Raw genomic sequence first — 20165 nt, 5'->3', positions numbered from 1 at the left:
TCATCGAGTTAAAAGGTCCCTAGGAAGACACAGCACAATCTGAGCATGTGTAGGTTGCTGGGCCAGCACTCTGACAGCACTGTGCAAGGGGTCAGTGTTCGAGTGCTGAGCTCTGCAGGCAAACAGATGCTTGGGAGCACTGTGGAAGCAGCACGTTGAACCCTGCAAGGAGAAAGCATCTTCGCTCACAACTAGTGTCTTTTTCTGCCTGAGGAGCGGTGAGCCTGGGATGAGGTTCTCTCTCCTGTGGTGGGGAGATCTCCTGCAGGACTCCCCTGCAAGAGGCAGTGGATCAGCATTTCACACGCTGCTGGGTTCAGATTAAAAGGATTTTTAATCTGGAGCTGAACTAGGAGAATACCCTATTTCATTACGCGATTAATTCCATGGGTGTTATTTGAAGTGGCCCAAGCAAACCAGGGAGAGGGGATTCCAGTAACTTGGTCCCACAAAAGCTCCACCTGCCAACCCTCCTTAGCAGGGAATTGCATCATCACAGCAAAGTCTCCTTGGCACAGTGTGTGTAGGAGCAGAACAGTTTGGAAGTAGCAGCCTTTTAGTGCAAGGGCTGCTGGGAGGAGCTCTCTTTCATGAGTATCTGATAGACAATGGGATGCAAGGGTAAAATCCGAAGTAGCCCATGGAAGCTTATGCTCAAATAAATGTTAGTCTGTAAGGTGCCACAAGTACTCCTGTTCTTTTTAAGGGTAAAATAGAGAGCTCTGTGTCAAAGCAAGCTCCATACTAGCTTCATTTCTGTCCCTCCAGCCAATCTAAAGTCCTTGTTTAAATTGTTACTTTAGTATTCCCAGAACTGTTACATCGCACAGCCCTGCTGTCCTGTTTGGCTATCAGATGGGTCCTTACATGTTCACCAAAGAGCAGCAGGATCTGCTCCAGGCTTGGCAGCGTGCAACATCCCATCTGCTCAAGGCAAAGCCAACGCTGATTAATTCTTCTCTTGCTACTTCCATGGTCTTCCCCCTTTGAATTAGCTCGAGGGGAAGGCATCCGTTTCTGTGGCCGAAGTCCTTGGAACCTGACCTGAAACCTTTGTTGGAATTTGGGAGCTCCAGCACATCCAGTGCTGCTGGAATGTGCAGCCTCGTGTCCTGTAACGGCCTCCCTTTTCTCATGTCATGTCTATTGGGGGGAGAGGCTTTGTGTGTTTTATTAGCAAATCCCTCTGTACTAGCCTGTAGATGCAAAGCCACCAGTACCTCTCTTTAAATGGTCATGGATTTTTACCTTCAAAAGGTAAAGAATATAAATAGATTTTAGAACAGCCGCCAGGAAAAAAGTCAATCCAACACATTCTTATGAAAACACAGCAAACTGCGTAGGTCCCAGTCTATGAAATCGTTGGCTCTTGTATTTGAAACTGTTACATTTCTGCTTTAAAGCTTGATAGGATGTTTGTTTTTTTCCAAGATGTAGCGAATACAAGCTAGGTCTCTTCATTCTAGCACTTTAGTAGTAATATTTAAATGCTGCTTTACAGACATACAGGAGGGAGGTCTCTGCTTCACCCAATTTACTATCTAAATTTAGCAGTTGTCACTATTCATCACAATATTGGGAGGTGGAGGGGTAGAGATGAGAGGGAGCAGAAAGTGCGGGGAAAGGGAACCCCGCCCCTTGAGAAACCATTAGCCACCCACAGAGCAGCTGCATGCGGCACATGTAGTAACACCAACAGCTGTCTCTCTATTTATTCTTCCATGGGAGAAGTAGCACCGTACCCTCTTTTGTTGTTAATGAATTGCTGAATGTTTCCTGCTCAGCTCACTGGCTACCTATTTGACTTAGCCAAGCCTGGGAATCCAGCAGGATCAGTGGCAGCAAGTCCCGCTGCCCTCTTCGCTTCAGAAATCCAGCCCTGGATCTGGCAAGGAAGCTGTTATTGCAGGGATCAGAGAGCGAAAGAGAGACAAGAATTCCTCTGCAAGGCTCAAGAAGCAGAAGAATTTGGGGGCTTGGCTATCCTTTTACCTTAAATGAAGGGCCGATGGATGTTTGCTTTGCTTGTAACCAGCAGGGTCTGAATGGCCTGGCTCCTGTGCGTGTGGAAACCTGCAGAAGATTTTTTACCTAACAGAGTTGAAAGTTTGACATTAAAAATAACAGCAGTACAGCCTCAATATTTATTTATTTTCACTGTGTTTAACTTAATGGCAAACAGCATCCATTAAACTTTGAAAAGCAGCTTCAGAGAAACACCAAGCTGCACCGTCAAGTGTGGGAGCAGGGAGAGCATTGAGTGGCAGAAGGATGCAAGCTGGGAAGTAAATGGATTTGACTCTATTTCTTAACTCTCCCAGTTCATTTAGTTGTATTTTTTCCCCGGCAGACTTTCTCCTATAGCAGAAGGTTGAAATTGTAAGAGCTGCATCTTTGTTGTGTGGTGCTTTTTGTTTTGGTTGGGTTTTGGGGGGTTTCTGAAAATTCTGTATTCCAACCCGTTTCCTCCTCCAGCCCTCACAGGGAGAAGGGGCAGCAAGCTGTGGAACAGAACACTTCTGAGAGCTGAACGGGGGGAGGGGATTTCTGCAACCCAAAGAAAGTGAGGACACTATGCAGGTTTCTTTTATATGCTCGGAGCATAGCATAAAGAGCCGAAGTGCAGACGATCGACTGAACAGACAAAATGCCAGCAGTCCCAACCTTGGCACACGTAGCAAATTCCGAGCAGTGGCCATGGTTGCCCGGAGTCTGGGGCAGCTGTCTGTGCAAAATGCCCCATCCTCAAGTGAATCCAGCGTGAAACAGCCAGGAATGAAATATAGGTATGGAGAAGACAGTGCTTTCCATTCTTGGCCTCTTGTTTAGATCTGTTTGTAATTTCACTGTCTACTATACATGTTGGAAGGGGGGCATGCGGGTGTGTGTTGTTGTGTTGCCTGACTACGTCTATACATTTTCAATGGTACAAATGCTGAACTCGGTGTGCACTGTCCTACTTCTCTCTCTTTCTACTAATTTGCTGTTTTTCTCCTTTAGCTACAACCTTGCGAAGGGTCGTCGTCTGCTCTCGCTTACGCTGCTGTAAAACCAGAGCATCACCACTGAATTCGTTGGAATTATTTCCATTTTGCACTAGCCTAAATGAGAGCAGAATGTGACCCTAAGATTGGGTTTAGGGTTCAGCAGAATTCCTGCTAGTGTTGTTGTTGCTAATTCTCAGACGTTCCCGGGGGTCAGCAGCCCACCAATTCCTCATTTGATAGCAGACCTTTGTATTCTGTAATGTCACCAAACATTTTCTGATGCTTCTACCTTTTTCTTTGGAGCTGTGGAATAAGAGGGGACTGTCAGTCATACACTCTACCACTGTTTGATCTGTGTTTAGTGATCTGAAAAACTAAACAAGACAGACATAACGTGCTCCAAACAGCCATGCACCAAGGGGTTAGTGTGTTAAACTGGCATGGCGTTTCAATAGGGAGATGCCAAGAAGTTTTGTGAAAGAACAAGAATAACATGTATGTTGTACTTTGGCTAATATTGGCATGTGTGACACTTCATACAAGATGTGAATAACCATGCCAAATATGTCAGGCAGAGGCACATCACTTGGGTGGTGTGAGCTGTACCAGATTATCTTTTCATGTTCAATAACAAGCCATTTTCGCTCTGGTCCTCTGTAGTCTTCTAAGCCGTGTGTGTGAGTGAGATAGAGACATGGGAGAGGTACCGACTTAGATTGCAAGGGATCTTTTAGCTGAGAACCTCGGGGACTCCTCTCAGTCCTGTACGTACCTCTCAATTGAGACCTCTGAATGTCAGATCTGTATTCGCATTAAGTAAAAAATTGTAACTGACAATTTTATCTGGAACCCATTCAATCCATGCTTTGAAAAGTTCAGCTGAACATTTCTTTAAATGCCTGACTTGGAAATTTGCTGCCTTAGATGGAAAGATTGAAGAACTGTAGGGTGTAAGTTTGTAAGCATCTTCGAAAGGCAAGTTAGATCATAAAGAGCAAAGTAATTCCAATGCTAAGAGCACTAGTTAAACTTCCTGGATTGCAGAAGATTAGGTCAACCATAGCATTGTTGGTTGGTTGGGTTTGTCAGTGTATTAGTGGTGGATAAAAATATGCTATACAATATACTGGCAAGCAAAAGCAGCCTTTCTCCTCTCCCATCCTTCCCCCACTACCCAAAGAGATCACCTCTTCCTGTGTAAAGATCTTAAAATGCTGAGTGAAAAATAAACAGTGTAAATATTATTTGGCAAAGATTTTCAGGAGTGACCAACAATTTTTTGGTTGCTTCGAAACCTCAGAGGGACCTAGCATCAGTGGGTGGGTTTCAGTCCTTTCTGAAAATTAGTCCCCAGAAATGCAAGCCACTTTGAAAATCTCAGCCTTGCAACATTTGAATGTTTCTTACTCAGTATTTATCCCCTTTGACACATGCCAGAGAGAGACACGCTGCCTCCCACGTAGTCCAGAAGCTAGAAACGTATGCTTTGTTGGGTCCTATTTCTCTCTAGATTGTAACTTGAGTAGCCAATTATTTGAGACAGAGTTCTGCTCAGGTGAACGTAGACTGGTGGTAATGTTGGGTGACTCCCAGAACAGGGAGAATTTGGGCTTGAAAAAAATCCACTATCCTTCTGAAGACTGTTCCCCATCAAACACGTGAATCAGCAATGCTGATTCATTATGTAGCTTATTCGCTCCTTGGGAGGCAAGCATGGTTTTTAAAAAAACAAGCAAAGTACTGAAGGATTGGGCAGTGTAATCTGCTGGTACATGTTTAATATTTTGAAAAACACTAGCAAACATCTGTTACTATTCTCTTCCATTACTGAGGAAGGGAAAAGGTCTGTCAGCTTCCTCATGGACGTGTCCCTTCACCGTTAGCAGCTCCCTGGCAATACTGAATGAATACTCCCTTGCTGTGTGGTGCCTCTTTTTGCTAGGGCTGTGATTAATAACCTGTGTTATCAGTGGTTTAAGGGAGCACGGGTGCCAATCCGTTTAAGAAAGTGTGTGTGTGTGTGTGTGTGTGTGTGTGTGTGTGTTTTGTCTTTTAAACTAAATTGTACATACATATAGCTTTAATACAAGCCTTAACTTCTACGCCGGTGCTCCCTGAACTTTTTACCCTGTTCCCCCTGCTCCCCCAGGCCAGGAGCAGGGCCGTGACTCAGGGGAGGGGGGATGCAGACAGGGGTAAGGAGGTCGAGGCTAGGCTCACAGCTAGGGGCGAGAGTGGAGCCTCAGCTGGGGACCAAAGCCAGTGGCCAGGGCCCCAGCAACCAGGAATGGAGCTGGGTGGCACTCCCTTCCCACCCGCATGGGGACTGGCCCAGGCCCCAGCCGTGCCCTCCCCCTGCCCCCAACATTCCTCTATGTCCTCCTAAGGGGCCATGCCCCATAGTTTGGGAACCTCTGTTCTACACAGAGGATCAGACTAGTATAACAGGACCCGAGGAATATTAACCATCATCTATAATTAATTAATAACTATTATTACTGTTTAGATTTGCTCTGTTCCCAAATCCTAGCTCCCTTGATCAAATTGCTGCTTGCCTGAGGCTTCAATCCAGCGATCACTTTCTTTTCAATCCCAGTCACCTGAAAGAACAATCCTGTATCTGGGCTAGTTTCATAAATACAGGATTTTTTACTGTATTTCATCATAGATAGTTGGCTAAGAAAAGCTGTGGTTCGCTGATTAGCAGTTTGTCCACCGGGCCCAACTCAACTATGTTCCCCTCAACGGAGCCGTCCGCCACGCAACCGGCACAAGTGCTGTGAGACCCTGCCCCACATTCTGTGTGGATGCAAATACCACTCTGGAGCCCCAACGCCATCCAGAACCGGCTGGTGAAAGCCATCCCGCCATCCGTGGGGAAGATTACCATCGACTCTGCCACCCCCGGAACAGACAGCCGACTGTGACCTGACATCGTGACGGACACAGAAAAGAAGGTTCTCATGTTAGACATCATGGTGCCATTCGAAACAGGTCACCAGCCTTCCACGAGGCCCAAGCACGGAAGACATTGACCCCCGCTGGCCGACACCGTGAGAGCCCAGGGCTACGAGGTCCAGATCCACGCCCGATTGTGGGAGCCCGGGGCACGTGGGATCCGCATAACGAACCGGTACTGAGAGCGTGCAGAGTCGGTCGATGCTACGCCCAGCTCATGAGACAGCTCATGGTGTCCAACACCATCAGGTGGTCCAGAGACATCTACACGGAACACATCACGGGACACTGCCAGTACCAGGTTGAGTAACCGAGACCACCGACCAGGGAAATAACCCACTTCCTTCTCTGACGAATCAAGGGATGCATCCCGCACCAATACTGACTTGGACTCTTAATACATTGCATGGGTGGCGTACCCGAGCCCACTTATCCACTGACACGCTAAAAACTCCTGCACCCCAATCTGGATCTATGCTGATTATGTGATATGTATGTACCTCGTGAACCTTGTAACTGATACTTGCAATCCCCCATAATCCAAGCCCGACCCAAGATGGATTGTGGCTGGATTGTGTGGTGGCTGCTGCTGCTGCAGTGTGGTACTAGATAGTCTTCCTTTCCCCAGGTCCTTTTATTAGTAGAGTTTGTTAACCATTTAAAGCGGTAAAGGACTCCACCTTCCTGCAATGAACCAGCCTTCCTAGATGTGCTTACTTCAAAGCTGTAGACATGACGGGAGGAGACACTAAGCTGAGAGAGTGCAAAAGTCCAGAAAAGTTTTAATGGCTGGGTTATTAGAGTCTTTGTCATTTGAATAAATGGATATTTTTTTTAAGCTTGATGTCAGTCATAGAAGTTAAAGATGGAAAAGGTATTAGGTGATCCTCCAGTCCAGAGATGGTTAATTTATTTTTTGTCAGGGTCCAGATTTCTTGGTCAAGGTGTAGTCAAGGTTCAGACTCCAGAGAAAAGAAAAACAACAATAATAATAACTAATAAAAAGATTTCAGGGTCTGTTCCAAAGGGTCTGGCAGTCCGGATTTGGCCTGCAGTCTGCCTATTGCCTATCCCGGCTGTAATCCATCCCTAGCCAGTACAGAATCAGTCTCTAAGGTGTATTCTCCAGTGCTGTGTTCAGACCAAGTTTTCAGTATCTCAACCTATTGAGTTTCATCCGTTTCCTGAGCAAATTATCCTATTGTCCGGATAAATGTCACCATTATGTACTTCTCCCTGGCACAAATACAGTATTGCCAAAGCCTTGTGAAAACATCTTTTCAATAGGAGCCACATCACTCTATCGTAGTTAGCTGTGGAGCGCCAGCCATGAGTGTGTCTGGCCACATGGCCCAACCTTGCTTAACATTTTTATTTTGAAGTAGGTGTAGATCTTGCAGCTGAGACAAATTAAACGAGTTCCACTTGAAAAGCAGAAGTGTAGATCAACATGTGAAGCTACATGAGTTAAATTCGACTCTCTCATCAGTTCAGCCTCTGATTTCATCAGGGTTGCATCCGTGCATGTGATAGCAGTATTAGGTACTTCTCATTGCTAGTTCATACAACTTCTACATGGCTTGTAGCAGAGCTGCCTGAGGGCGCTGGACCCGAAACTTTAATACAGAGTAAAGATACACCACCATTCCCTCCCAAAGGAACTCTTCTGGTTCTCCACATCTCAGGGCACATCTACACTACAGCGCTACACTGATACTGCTGTAGCGTGTCAGATGAAGAAGGCACTTTATGCCCACAGGAGAGCACTCTCCCGTCTTCATAATTACTCCACCTTGGAGTTGGTGAGATGCATAAGCTATGTCAGCAGGAGACGGTGCCAGTGTGTGGATAGCACAAAACTTGCGTCTCGGGTAGGGGGCTTTTTCACACCCCTGAGTGACAAAAGTTAGATCGACTTAAGCAGTAGTGTAGACCTGCCCTTAAAGACCAGCTCTACTCTGAAACAGCAGCAATGCAGAGAACAATCTGGGGACTTAAAGGCAAGTGAGCATCTCAAGCCAGTTTGTTTTACTAAGCACATTTTCTTATCTTTTCCTTTTCCTTTTTATTTTTTAAACAGGGTTCCTAATGTGGCACAGGAATTGAAACGCCACCTGGGCCTAACATGCAGTATTCAATAGCAGTGAAATATGCAGGGGCTAAATGAAGGGCACCAGTGCTTTCTGATGGCTCACACTAACCGTTATTCCAATAGACTTCCATTAGTGTTTTCCATGCAGTTGAGCAGACCTGAGCCAGAGCTAATGAAGACCATTCTCTTGGCATGCTTTTTCTAGACACCACTTATTCACAATGGTGTGCTTTTGTGCCATTAAAAAATATGTGTGCAAATCACTTTTTTTTATAATGCTTTAAAGATTTTAAACTCCAAACTGAACTAGTTTATTGAGAGAGGGAACAGCGTGCGTTCTGGACACACAACCAGGAGTCAGGAACTCCTGGGGTTGAAATCCCAGCTGCAATATTGATTTCTTCTGTAGATTTGGGTGAGTCATAGACTCTCCTCATGAGTGTTCCTTTCTTAAAGCTGGGGTTAAGTTAGCGATATCATATTAATTCATATTTTAAAGCCATTTGAAAATTGAAAAAGTCAAATGTACTGTAACATTGTAGAGTTCATATCTGCTCACCAAATTATATACTCGTTATAGATGTAATTTGTTTCCAGCTATTAAATTTTTACTCTATCTACTCTGAATTTTCAGTTTGCATTCTCTGTGTGTCTGTGTTAAAAACACTGTTGTAAAATTACTGTCAGAAAATAGTTGGATGCCATAATGATTCTGGCCTAATCATATAAATCAGATTGAATGAGGTCACTGCTACCGCCACTTTAAATTATTGTGCAAATGTAGCGTGCAGAGTTTCAGCAACCGTCTGTTATCTAATAAGTGAATTTTGTCTCTGAGAACCTTGCAACTGCTGTTTTGTTTTCCACTAAAATGTCTGGTTTTCCATGTTTAATTGTCATAGATAGAGCTCAAAAAATGAGTATAAAATTGAAACCAAGTAATTGCCCAGACAAAGAGTCTTATGTGATACAGATGAATTTCTTGAAATGTCCTTTTCTTGATTTTATTCTGTCATGTGGTTAATTTGCAAGTAGAAAAAGCTGATTAATATTAAAAATATCTGAGATATCCCATGCTTTCGCTTTTGTTTTATCCCTGCAGATGTGCTGTATGCAAAATTACACATTTTCTGTTGATACTCTCAAGTTGCAGAGTGCTTTTGTTTTTCAGTTGCCAATAACTAAATGTCTAGTGTCTAAGAACCAGCATCCTTCCCATTCCTATGGTCTCTGTGTTTGTTGTCTCTTTAGATATTTATCTCCTGCTTTGGTTGCAAAAATAGGAAATAATAACGTTACTTGACATTATCAATTGTTATCTAACACCTCATTTGAGTCAGGGAAAAATCATTCTCTGTCTTCTTTTCCTTCTTTAACTAAATTGTTTCTCAAGTCATGGCCTTAATTTTGTAGCCATCAATTTGGGTTTAGAAGGAGTGACGCCTTCTATCATTCGTTTCATTGATTTTGTATCAAGGATGGTCTAGATAATACTAGTCTAGCCCCAGTGCAGGAGACTGGACTAGCTGACCTCTCGAGGTCCCTTCTGGTTCTACATTTCTGATTCCATCTTTGTGCTGCTGATTTCATTCTTTTCTATCACAGTTTTCTTATAAACTCAAGGTAAAATTATGAATAAACCGGATTTTCTCTCTGTCATGGTTATTTCATTCCTTATCATGTTCTCGTTACCTTCTTGCTTTTCTTTTGTTTTGTTCTGTCTCTTTTTACTGGGCTAGAATATGGCCACCCTAAGCTCTTTAGAGCCCTGCAACCCAGGTTGGTAGGTTTGCGGGGGGGCCCAACCACCAGGTCACCTCAGAGCAGTTACACTAGCTGTTTATTCCAGGTAATTTTGCAGCATGTGTCCTCACTCAGTGTCTGTCTGTCTCTACTATGTGCATCTTCCATCCATGCTAACTCAGCTCTTGTAACTCACAGATCTGCCCAGGTTCTTCAATCCATATTATTTTGGGGGTTAAATGTGCTCTTGTAAAGGAACTAATGTAATCATACCAGCCTGTGATTTTGTACCTGTTCGATGACCGACTTGAGGTCGGTTGCTTGCGAGGGGTTTAAGTGTCATGCCAATAGCCGCGACTTACTGGTTGAGTTTGCATGTTCTTTGCAATACACCTGGTGCACTGTAGGGTGTGTGCCCGTCATAAGCTTTACAATAATAATGCAGTCTGCTTTTCAGCGTTTCACTTTATCAACTCAGTACAAAGACCAACTAGTCACATAGGCAAAACTAGAAAATCCAGACGTGTGTGTGTCTCTAAGTGATTAGAAAGAACAGAATCAAAAAAGTCATCATTAAAATTGTACTGAAATTATCTTCCATGAACAGTTAATGCATAGGATAAAAGTTATTATTTTTAATCCCTTTTACTTAAAATGGCTTCACTAGCATTGCCTTTTTGACAATATGGAGGTCTCTCTTCCTCTAACCATCTATACATGCATAGTGAAATCAGTAATTTCATTTGATCAAGTGCTGCTTGATCAAATGAAATTGTTATCAACTGCTGCTCCACGATGGTGCCTGGGAAATACGTTGTACTTATGGTTCATTCGAAGACAAGAGCTTAGCTAAACACTTCCCTTACACAGCACTTTGTGTTGATTGGAGTGCAACTGAAGGGCACCGAAACCCTTGTCCTTTCTGTTTATAGTTTTGGAAACTGATGTTCCTGTGATGTTTGCCGAAGGGATGGGGATCGGGGACAGCACACGTAGCTACATGGGACAGATGCTATGGCACATCCTATTTCTGACATTTCCAGTGGTTATTAAGAGGTGTTTCTCTTTTTCAGAAATCTTGGGAAATCGGGGTTGCGAGTGTCCTGCCTTGGCTTAGGTAAGTGAGTTGATCGTCAGGTGCACTCTCTCATATCTCTCCAGTGTCCATTGGTGAGCAATCCTCTTCACAATGATTTCTCCCTCGGTTATTTAAGTAAGAGACAGGCCCCCAAAGTGGAGGTGGCAGGTGAAGGGAGCTGCACCGTTTGCATCCATCAGGGCAATGTTTCTCTGATTCCATGTTGCATTAAAAATGGATGACCTGAAACCAGATCCAACTACCAGTGCAGCATTTCCCTGCATTGTTGTTGCTAATTGCTGGTTAGCGAGTAACCAGATCTAACCACAGATTTTTGTTCTGTCCTAAACCTCGGCATTTCCCCCAGTGAATCAGCCTGGATCGTGGCCATGCAGACCAGCATGGTTATCAGACTCTGAAATCCTCCTGTGTGCTTACTGCATGTTGTATCCCCGATTGGTTTTCTGTATTAAAATATGTGGCAGTTACAGGTTTACTTGGGGTGCTGTCATGGATGGGTTCACAAACAGGCATCTGCTCCTCAAGAGACCCATGTACTCACGTCATTTAAAAGTATATCAGAAGAAACGTTTGTGCCATTTGCTGCTTGTGGTTGTTAGAGCACTTCAGCATGGCACACGTCACACTAGAATTTGGTTTGCAAAGACACCAGCCCTCAGTGAGGGCTAAGTCCATGCTCAGTTTAAAGCTCAGCGGTGACCTGCTGAGGACACTTGGGCTCTTTGGCTTCTTTGTGATGTATGACACAAGTTGGCCAGGTTGGGGAGTGGAGTTCTCCTTGTTTGGTGCTTTTTATAGAAATAGCAAAAACATCAAGTGTAGTTGCCGTTGTTTTGCCGGAGTAGCTGCTGTGTGCATCTTGGACAATGTCTGAGCGACAAGGGACTGACATAGCTACAACTACGCTGCCTGCCACAACTGGACAATGTTGGCTTAGTTTAAGTTCTCACACCTTCATTGCAAGGTGAGCAGTTAAATCTTTTGACAGAAGCATCCTGTATCCAAGACATTAATGAACCCTACAAGTTAAATAAGTTTGAACAAAAAGAAATCAGGTAATTAAACAATCTGAGTAAAAATCCCATCTCTTCCCAGCCGATCAACTTTCACTGTCTTGACTTTTACCTGTCCACTCCCCAGAGACTCACACCTTGACATTTTAATGTAAAAGACAAACAGAAAACTAAAATGTTGCTTGTTACGGGGAAGAGAAACATATAGGCCTTTTTGATCCATCATAAAGGAGGAAAAAGAACATGCCTAAGTGTTTTCCATTGTAGGTCACTTTTAAAAGAAGAGCAGTTTGAGTCACTGTCATGAAAATGAAGCATCTGAAAAATGTAAACAGTGAAAATCTGTTTGTCTGAATGAAATTTTATCAAACTTTCATAAAAAGCATTTTCCCCTGGGCTGATAACAAGCCTGAGAAATCTGAGCCCAAAAGGTCATTTGTTTTTCAGGTTTATCAATGTCTGAAAAGGGGGTCATAAAACAGAAGTGTTTTATCAGCCCTCATGATAGCATTGGTAGTACAGCACTTTATCTGTTAAAAGACCCCAACTCCTCAAGATAGCTGCTGCCCCCTCTCAGCTTAGTGACTGCAGAAACAAATGTCTGACTCTTTTTGATTGCTGTCATTCAGATGGACTGCAATGAACAACTTAACGTCTTTTTCTTTATATAAAACAAGCTTCAAGGCATTGTTCTCGCTTCCTCATGAACACTTGTGTTCAGCGCTTCCAAGTTAAGATACTTCAAGAATGATCCACTTCTGAGCTGTAGTTTGCAGAGAGTTTGTGCAGATTTCAGAATCTGCTGTAATTGATTATATCCAGACAAAGAGTCACTTAGCATGAACTGAAAACTGCGCTCCCTGTTCACCTATGACAAGTTGGAAGTGCCATGGACTTCTGCAGAATCTAGGTTTTCATTTTAACAGACTGACTTTCTAGACATTTGGTTGCTCAGATAACATTCCAAATGTGGCATGAGTGCAACCAACGCACCCTTGTCTTCCTAAAGGCTTGTCTACATGGGAAAGTTATACTGGTATAAGGAAAGGTGTGAATTTAAACCGCTATAGTTATACCAGTAGAACTCCCCATGTGGACCCTCTTATTCTGGTAGAGGGGTCTCTTTCCAGCTTAGTCTGTTATTTTGGCTTAAAAAGCCATTCTTATTCCAAGATAGATATGTCCACATTGTGGGAGTTGTACCTGTTTAACTCCTCTGTATAACTGGAAAAATGTCTTGCGCAGGCCAGCACTGGTCTGCGGAGAAGCTGCCCCAGTACCTATGTGGCTCCTCATGCCTTTGCCAAACTGCAACAGAGAAAGCTCTGGGTATCCACTATTCAGAGTAGAATAGGGAAGGCAACAGCTCAGAGAGGAAATGGCAAATGGATGAACTATTACAGGTTCCTGGTATGGTGATGCATGCTGTAATGTCAGGCAGTGGGGTCGTTACAGGCAGATGGGTTTCCACTAGCCAATCGGAAGTGGTTTAGTTAATTGTTCCCTGCAGGTTTTTGGCTGGGAAGGGCAAGTAGATGTTGCAAGTGACTGGCAAGGGCAGAAGTACAATGCTCCATCCCAGTTTGGTGAGAGGGCTTGACCTGGCAGGAAGGCGTTGGAGAACCCGAGCAGTTGGTATCCTTGAGCATCCACCCGGATGACAAAAGTCTTCTGCTCAAGTCAGGCAAACGCAATGAGAGAGACAGACAGTCTGAGTGTAACAGCAAGAGATAGGGAGGCCCTGAGAGCCTGATTCGCTCACCTACCCACAGGCTTTGGACAGGGATATTTCACAGTGGGGCCAGCTTGGTATTGACAGGTTAGCATAGGACTGACCTGCATTTGGATTGTTCCCGTGTTTCTCTGCTAGTGACCTACAGATGAATTCAATCTGGAGCTTCCTTTTCCCCGTTTATTGTGCCTTTCAGAGCAGAGTTAAGTTGTATGTATTTTGTACTTGTGTTTTCAGAATGAGTGTTTTGCCTTCTTTCCCTTTATAGGAACATGGGTGACGTTTGGAGGGCAGATTACAGACGAGGTAAGAATTGTTCCCTGTTTTGCGCTGCCTACTCCATAGGTCAAAGATACAGTTCTTGTTTCAGTCTCCTTTCATTGTACTGAAAATCAGCTTCAGAAGACTCCGTAATCTAGTTCCTTTTATTGTTTTAAGTGACCAAGCCTCAGTGTTGCCAATACCCTTTTTCATGGGAAACCTTCAGAATGAATAAAGGTTCTGTCATATTTACCACTTTTCACTATAGAGATGCATAAATATTCATGTTTGTCTGACATATTTCAACTTTGTTTTTCAAATTAGCTAGATTCATTTTTATGATTATGGCCAAAAGAAACTAAAATTATCCTCTCTTTGGCTAATTGTTATCCACCAAGACTAGTACTTACTGCTGAGCAAATAATTTGTAGCACAAATTGGAGAATAATTTCCAAGAACAGAGACTAAATTCAAACCAAATACTTTTCACAGTTGTTCCAGGAGCAGTTTGCTCATGAGCTGTTTGTTCCAACGATCTAATATTCAAACTTTGAGATGCATTGGTTAGTTTAATTGGACATACAGGTCACATGGTAGTCTTTGTGATCCCTGGCTCAGTGAGCATGAGTCTTAGAACCCATTTTTCATTGCTAATTACTTGTGTTTAAGAGTTCAAAATTCGGACTCAGTGCGTCGTCTTGAATGACTTTCTACGAACACCCTGATCTAGAAGGTGACTTTTCTGTAATATTTGTGGGAAATGAACACAAAAGGGGGCACAAACACAGCTGAATTTAACAGATGTTTTTGTTCAAGCAAATATTCCCAGAAAACACGTACAGCTGTTACATTGTACATGGATGTTGGAACATGCATCTCATGGAGATGATGAAGTATTTAAGTTAGTGTTTCTGTGAAGCCAGACTTTCCTAAGATATATTCAGTTTACCAGTAACATTTGTGAAACAGTGCTGCAGCTGTATCTTTCCCTGGTAATACAGACTAGGAGGCAACTCTATAGCCATCCATTCAGGACACCTTCTCCATTCTGTGTAGTAAATGTATACAATGAATACTTGCATCACAGTTTTTCTGAGCCAATAGATGCCAGCAGTAGTCTGAGCTAATACCATATAAATCAATTTTCTGAACACTGGATTATAAAAGTGGAAGGAGGAAAATCATATTGCAGTGTGCTTGGGATTCCCTGTTCTATATCCATAAGCTACTGAGTGCATCTTGATAATGGGCAAATACGCTGGACTGAAAAATACATAGTGTGCAATTTGCATGATATTGCTGTGCAGTGAGACCAGTTGTGGGTGCCTAGAGTTAAGCATCTAATCAGATCACTTCGTTAGGTGCCCAACTTTAGGCAGCTTAATTTGTAATATTTGGCCTAATCATGTTACCATGTGCTGTTACATGTGTGTGTTATCGATATAGCGCTCCTGCCGAGGGGTTTTTGGGCTCCTGCTTTCTACGATGGGCTCTCTGTAAACATTACAAATGTTTCTTTGCAGATGGCAGAACAGCTGATGACTTTAGCATATGACAACGGAATTAACCTGTTTGACACAGCAGAAGTCTATGCTGCTGGGAAGTAGGTACCTTCTATGTTTATGTAACAAGGAGACACAAGTAGATGTGTTTTAATAAATGGGTGATTGCTGTAAACATCCAGAATGACTCCCTGGCTACCTGACATTCCCTAATCAAAGTGCTTTTACTATGTTATATTTTCTCTGGTATTTTTTCTTTTGTTCCGGAGTTCTATAAAACGCACAAACACACCCCGGCCCAACCCCAAAACTTTGTGTCTTGGATTCCCTGCAAAGGCTCTTTGCTTTGTCGCTTGCTCTGGCAGAGGGATAACATGGCACCTGCTCAGTTCTGCTCTGACTCCCTGCTCTTATGGAGAGCAAAAGTGCAGAATAGGAATGAAATCTGGGTCTCACCTCAGTGGGTGGTCGGTGCGTACGCTCTAATATTTAACCAGCTTTATCACAGCAGAGACTCCTGCCCCAGAAAGTTTTCCCCCCAGAATGATGTCCCTTCTGCATTCCTTTGCCAGAGAAAATCCAGGTGTTGTTTTAGCTTCTAATTAAGTGCTCTTCACTATGGCGCACACAGGCTGCGTCTTCACTGCAAAAAAGGTGTGTGTTTCCATTGAGATGGCTATCGCCGGGTAAAATCCCAGTGGGAACACGACATAGGAGTTTTTATCTCATCTCGCTACATCAAGGTAAACTCCATATTGTCAGGGAGAGGGGTACTGTAGATAGATAGCGGCTCAAACTGCCATTTTTCACTGGCCCGGCACAGTCTATGAAGGAATGGATTTTATTTCTATTGGTTTCAGTGCATTTGAAGCACTTATCCCTGACTCCAGGTGCTTTGACAGCATTGAAACAGACAAAATCAGAGAGAAACTCAGAAAAAGTTTATGCACGCGTCTCATGGAGAACCCAGTTCTCCTTCAGAGAATGAACTGCCTCCATCCCCTGGCCTGCACAGAGTGAACTGCTAAGGACCCTGGGGCAGTCTGGACTAAGAAGTGGGGGCACCTGCTCACTAGAGATGGAGATTTGGAAGGCAGAGGTTGTCAAGAGATTAGGATTGTACAAATTGATATGAATTGGTGCTTGAGCAGCTATAGCTAGTCTAATATACAGTGACTTTGACCAGCGTTTACAGGTGTGCACAGTGACCAGGAAAACGAAGTTCTGCTGTGAACCAGAGAGGGGTGCATGGGCAACAATGGATTTAGAGGGACAATCAATAAATTACAAGCACCAAAGCCTGTCTCAATTGTTAGAAAAATGTCACAACCTGATACTGATGAAAAACTAAATAGAAAAAGCAGACGCCATGAGGTGCAGAGTGTTTGTTCCGGCTCTCACTAGTTTCCGTGGCATTTGTTTGCATATTACTAGCAGGTGGTCTGAATCCCAATGTGTGTAACTGGGCCTGGTTTTTAGACAGGCTGGCAGGTCTTTTGCCTTTGTGTACAATATCCTGGTTCAACAGGTCAGACTGCGAGTAGCAGGGAGCTGAGGATTGGGCAGCCCCATCCTTTTCGCATCTAAAAATATTTTTCTTCCGAAGTTTTCATTAAAGAAAAAATGAATACAAAAAAGGAGTGAGGGGGCGAGTTTGCTGTGCAGTGTCTAAAGGGAGGTGGCGGGTGATCAATACAGGGGGACACACAGATGACAGCATACCAGGGGGAACAGTGCAGTGTGCATTTGGTCTGGAGGCAAAACCCTGCTGTGTGGTAAGAACCTCAAATTTCCTAATTCTTTCCTAGCTCAAGACAAGCTCTACTGGTCATAACTACAGCCCTGACTTGCTGAGAGCCCAGACAGTGAGGCTACCAGCACTGACACGGTGCCAGTGCAGGGTTTTTCCTTACCAGAATTAATGAACTGAGCTCCTGGGGCAAGATTTCCCCCTCCTCCTTTACAGAAGACCCATGCACAAGTCCTGGGCGCCACTCAGCTGCCTTCAGGCCTATGGTCCACGAGGCTAAGTGTCACCCAGAACAATTAAAACTTGCTCGGAAGCAGAAATGAACACACACCCCTCCAGATGTGTTTGAATGAACGCACTGATCTAGAGCCAGATCCCAAGAGTCTGGTTCAAACTCCTGTTGAACTCAAGGGTCTTCGAACCTGATCCTTAGGTGTTATCAAAGAGTAGCCTCCCTTTAATTCCCCGAGGCCAGAAAAGTTACATCTGGGAGTTAGCGTCGCCTCTGAGATTTAACAGATGCTTGTTCCTGTTTCAGTTCAGGTGGGTGAAAGAGTTTGAGACTGGTGCACTCCATTTTTTGGTTGGTTGACCACAGCCTGTTCTATCTTCCTGTCTCACTGATTTGGTTACGCTGTAACCTTGGTTACAGCATTTCTGACTAGCTCAGCTTATCTTCCAGGCCATCATGAGCAGAGCAGGGCAGAGTCATTTTAACTCTTCTTTAACAACTACCAAGAAGTAAATTACAGCCACAAATTCAGAAACTTTTCAAAAAAGAATTAGATAAGTTCATTAATGATCTGGAGGATGGCGTGGACTACATCCTCAGCAAGTTTGCAGATGACGCTAAACTGGGAGAAGCGTTAGATACGCTGGAGGGTAGAGATAGGATACAGAGGGACCTAGACAAATTAGAGGATTGGGCCAAAAGAAATCAGATGAGATTCAACAAGGACAAGTGCAGAGTCCTGCACTTAGGATGGAAGAATCCCATGCACTGCTACAAACTAGGGACTGAATGGCTAGGCAGCAGTTCTGCAGAAAAGGACCTATGGGTTACAGTGGATGAGAAGCTGGATATGGTCAAGGCTAATAAGATGGCGCGGGCAGGATATATACTGGCCGCGCTTCGAGCAGCTCCCTTGGCTTGGAGCAGTGAACAGTGGCCAGTGGGAGCCATGATTGGCTGAACCTGTGGACATAGCAGGTAAACAAACCGGCCCGCCGCCGGGCTTTCCCTGCACAAGCAGTGGAACAAGTTTGGAACCACTGATCTAGACTGTTCTCAGTGGTAGCAGATGACAGAACAAGGAGCAATGGTCTCAAGTTGCAGTGGGGAAGGTTTAGGTTGGATATTAGGAAAAAATTTTCCTAGGAGGGTAGTGAAGCACTGGAATGGGTTCTAGGGAGGTGGTGGAATTCCTTCCTTAAAGGTTTTTAAGGCCTGGCTTGACAAAGCCCTGGCTGGGATGATTTTAGTTGGGATTGGCCCGGCTGTCGAGGGGGGTTGGACTAGATACCTCCTGAGACCTTAACCCTGATATTCTGATTCACAGAGGACAGGTCCATCAATGGCTTCTAGCCAGGATGGGCAGGGATGGTGTCCCTAGCCTCTGTTTGCCAGAAGCTGGGAAAGGGTGACGGATAGATCACTTGATGTTCCCTGTTCTGTTCATTCTCTCTGAAGCACCTGGCATTGGCCATTGTCACAAGACAGGATACTGGCTAGATAGATCTATGGTCTGACCAGTATGGCCATTCTTATGTGTTACAGAACAGATAGGCCCTCTCTCAGCAGCATTTTTCTATCCTATAACCACAAAGGATTCCTATAATTCTTTTTGTTTCCCTATAAATATAGATCTTAGCATCTACTTCTTTAAAGCCTTTTGTGACCTAACGCACTTGCAATGCTTCTTTTTAGGAAAGGCAGCACATTCTATGGAACGTTTGCATGTTTATGACTTCATAGAATCATAGGGTTGAAAGGACTCAGGAGGTATCTAGTCCAACCCCTGCTCAAAGCTGGCCAATTCACACCTCATCGCCAGGGCTTTGTCAATCCGGGCCTTAAAAACCTTCAAGGAAAGGATTCTAGCACCTCCTAGGTAACCCATTCCGTGTTCATCACCTCCTAGGTAACGTCTGTCTCAAATCTGGACTTGAGATTTCAACATCTGAGTGTTTACTGTGAACCTCCCCAAGCTTATACCCAGCTTGGATCTGATTTTACTGCCACCAACCAGGATTTTTAGGGTCCTAGTCACCCCGAGTCACCCAACCTTCCTGGGGACCCCCCAAGACCCAGACCCCTGGGTCTCCCTATCTTATCCCAGCTCCCCCCCTTTTCCTGGGTGAGCCTGGGCGATGCTATACTTAACTCCTTGAATGCAAAACCAAGAGAGCTATTTACCCTCCCGAGGCTATGCATTCAAAGCCAGTCACAGCTAACACCAGGAGATTCACCCCTCCTGGTCTCGTAGCAGTATAGAGAAAACCTCAAACACAAGAGAACAGAGTTGATCTTTCTCTCTCTTCCCCGTAGCCTGTTCCGCCCTGGCACATAGGAAAGTCAACACAGAATGTATGCTTCCTCTCCCTCTCTGCTTCCCGTTAGGGAGACAGATACTGGTACAGATTTCTATCCCTTTGCCTCACTAGGAAAAGAACTCCCAAGTTTTAAAAGAAACTTTATATAAAGAAAGAAATAAAACAATATGCGTTAAGAGATCTAATCAGCTCTTGCTTATAGAAAATATGAATAAAGTCTGATTTAAAAGATAGCCCAATTAACAGTCCAGCACAGTACAACACACATGTAATACAACACAAAGCATATAACAGCCTATTTGCCTTGTTGCTTTGTACTCACACTTTGTAGGAGAATGTTAGAAAGAAATTGGAGTTAGCAGGAAAGCTGTTCTCATTAGCCGGAGAAACAAGACACAGAGTACACAATTCCCGCCTGACTTTTAAAAAATCCAGTTCTCTGATTGGTCCTCTGGTCAGGTGTTTGGTTCCCTTT

General features: G+C 44.0%; 1 protein-coding gene across 5 annotated transcripts in view; it reads left to right on the top strand.

Annotated features, from left to right (window-relative positions):
* KCNAB2 (potassium voltage-gated channel subfamily A regulatory beta subunit 2) overlaps positions 1-20165 on the top strand; it is a 112560-nt gene that overhangs the window by 70737 nt on the left and 21658 nt on the right. For 4 of the 5 annotated variants that reach the window (XM_032763716.2, XM_032763715.2, XM_032763719.2 and 1 more), the window contains 3 exons: positions 10854-10897; positions 13893-13930; positions 15409-15488. In XM_032763716.2, coding sequence (XP_032619607.1) covers positions 10854-10897; positions 13893-13930; positions 15409-15488 — 162 coding nt within the window. Of the gene's footprint in view, positions 1-2574; positions 2787-10853; positions 10898-13892; positions 13931-15408; positions 15489-20165 lie in introns of those variants that run through there. The other variant, XM_032763714.2, reaches the window with a different exon arrangement.

Source organism: Chelonoidis abingdonii, chromosome 23 (assembly GCF_003597395.2).
Source record: "Chelonoidis abingdonii isolate Lonesome George chromosome 23, CheloAbing_2.0, whole genome shotgun sequence".
NCBI lineage: Eukaryota > Metazoa > Chordata > Testudines > Testudinidae > Chelonoidis > Chelonoidis abingdonii.
Note: the sequence above shows the minus strand (reverse complement) of the source record. Positions and strands in the feature narration are given on the sequence as shown.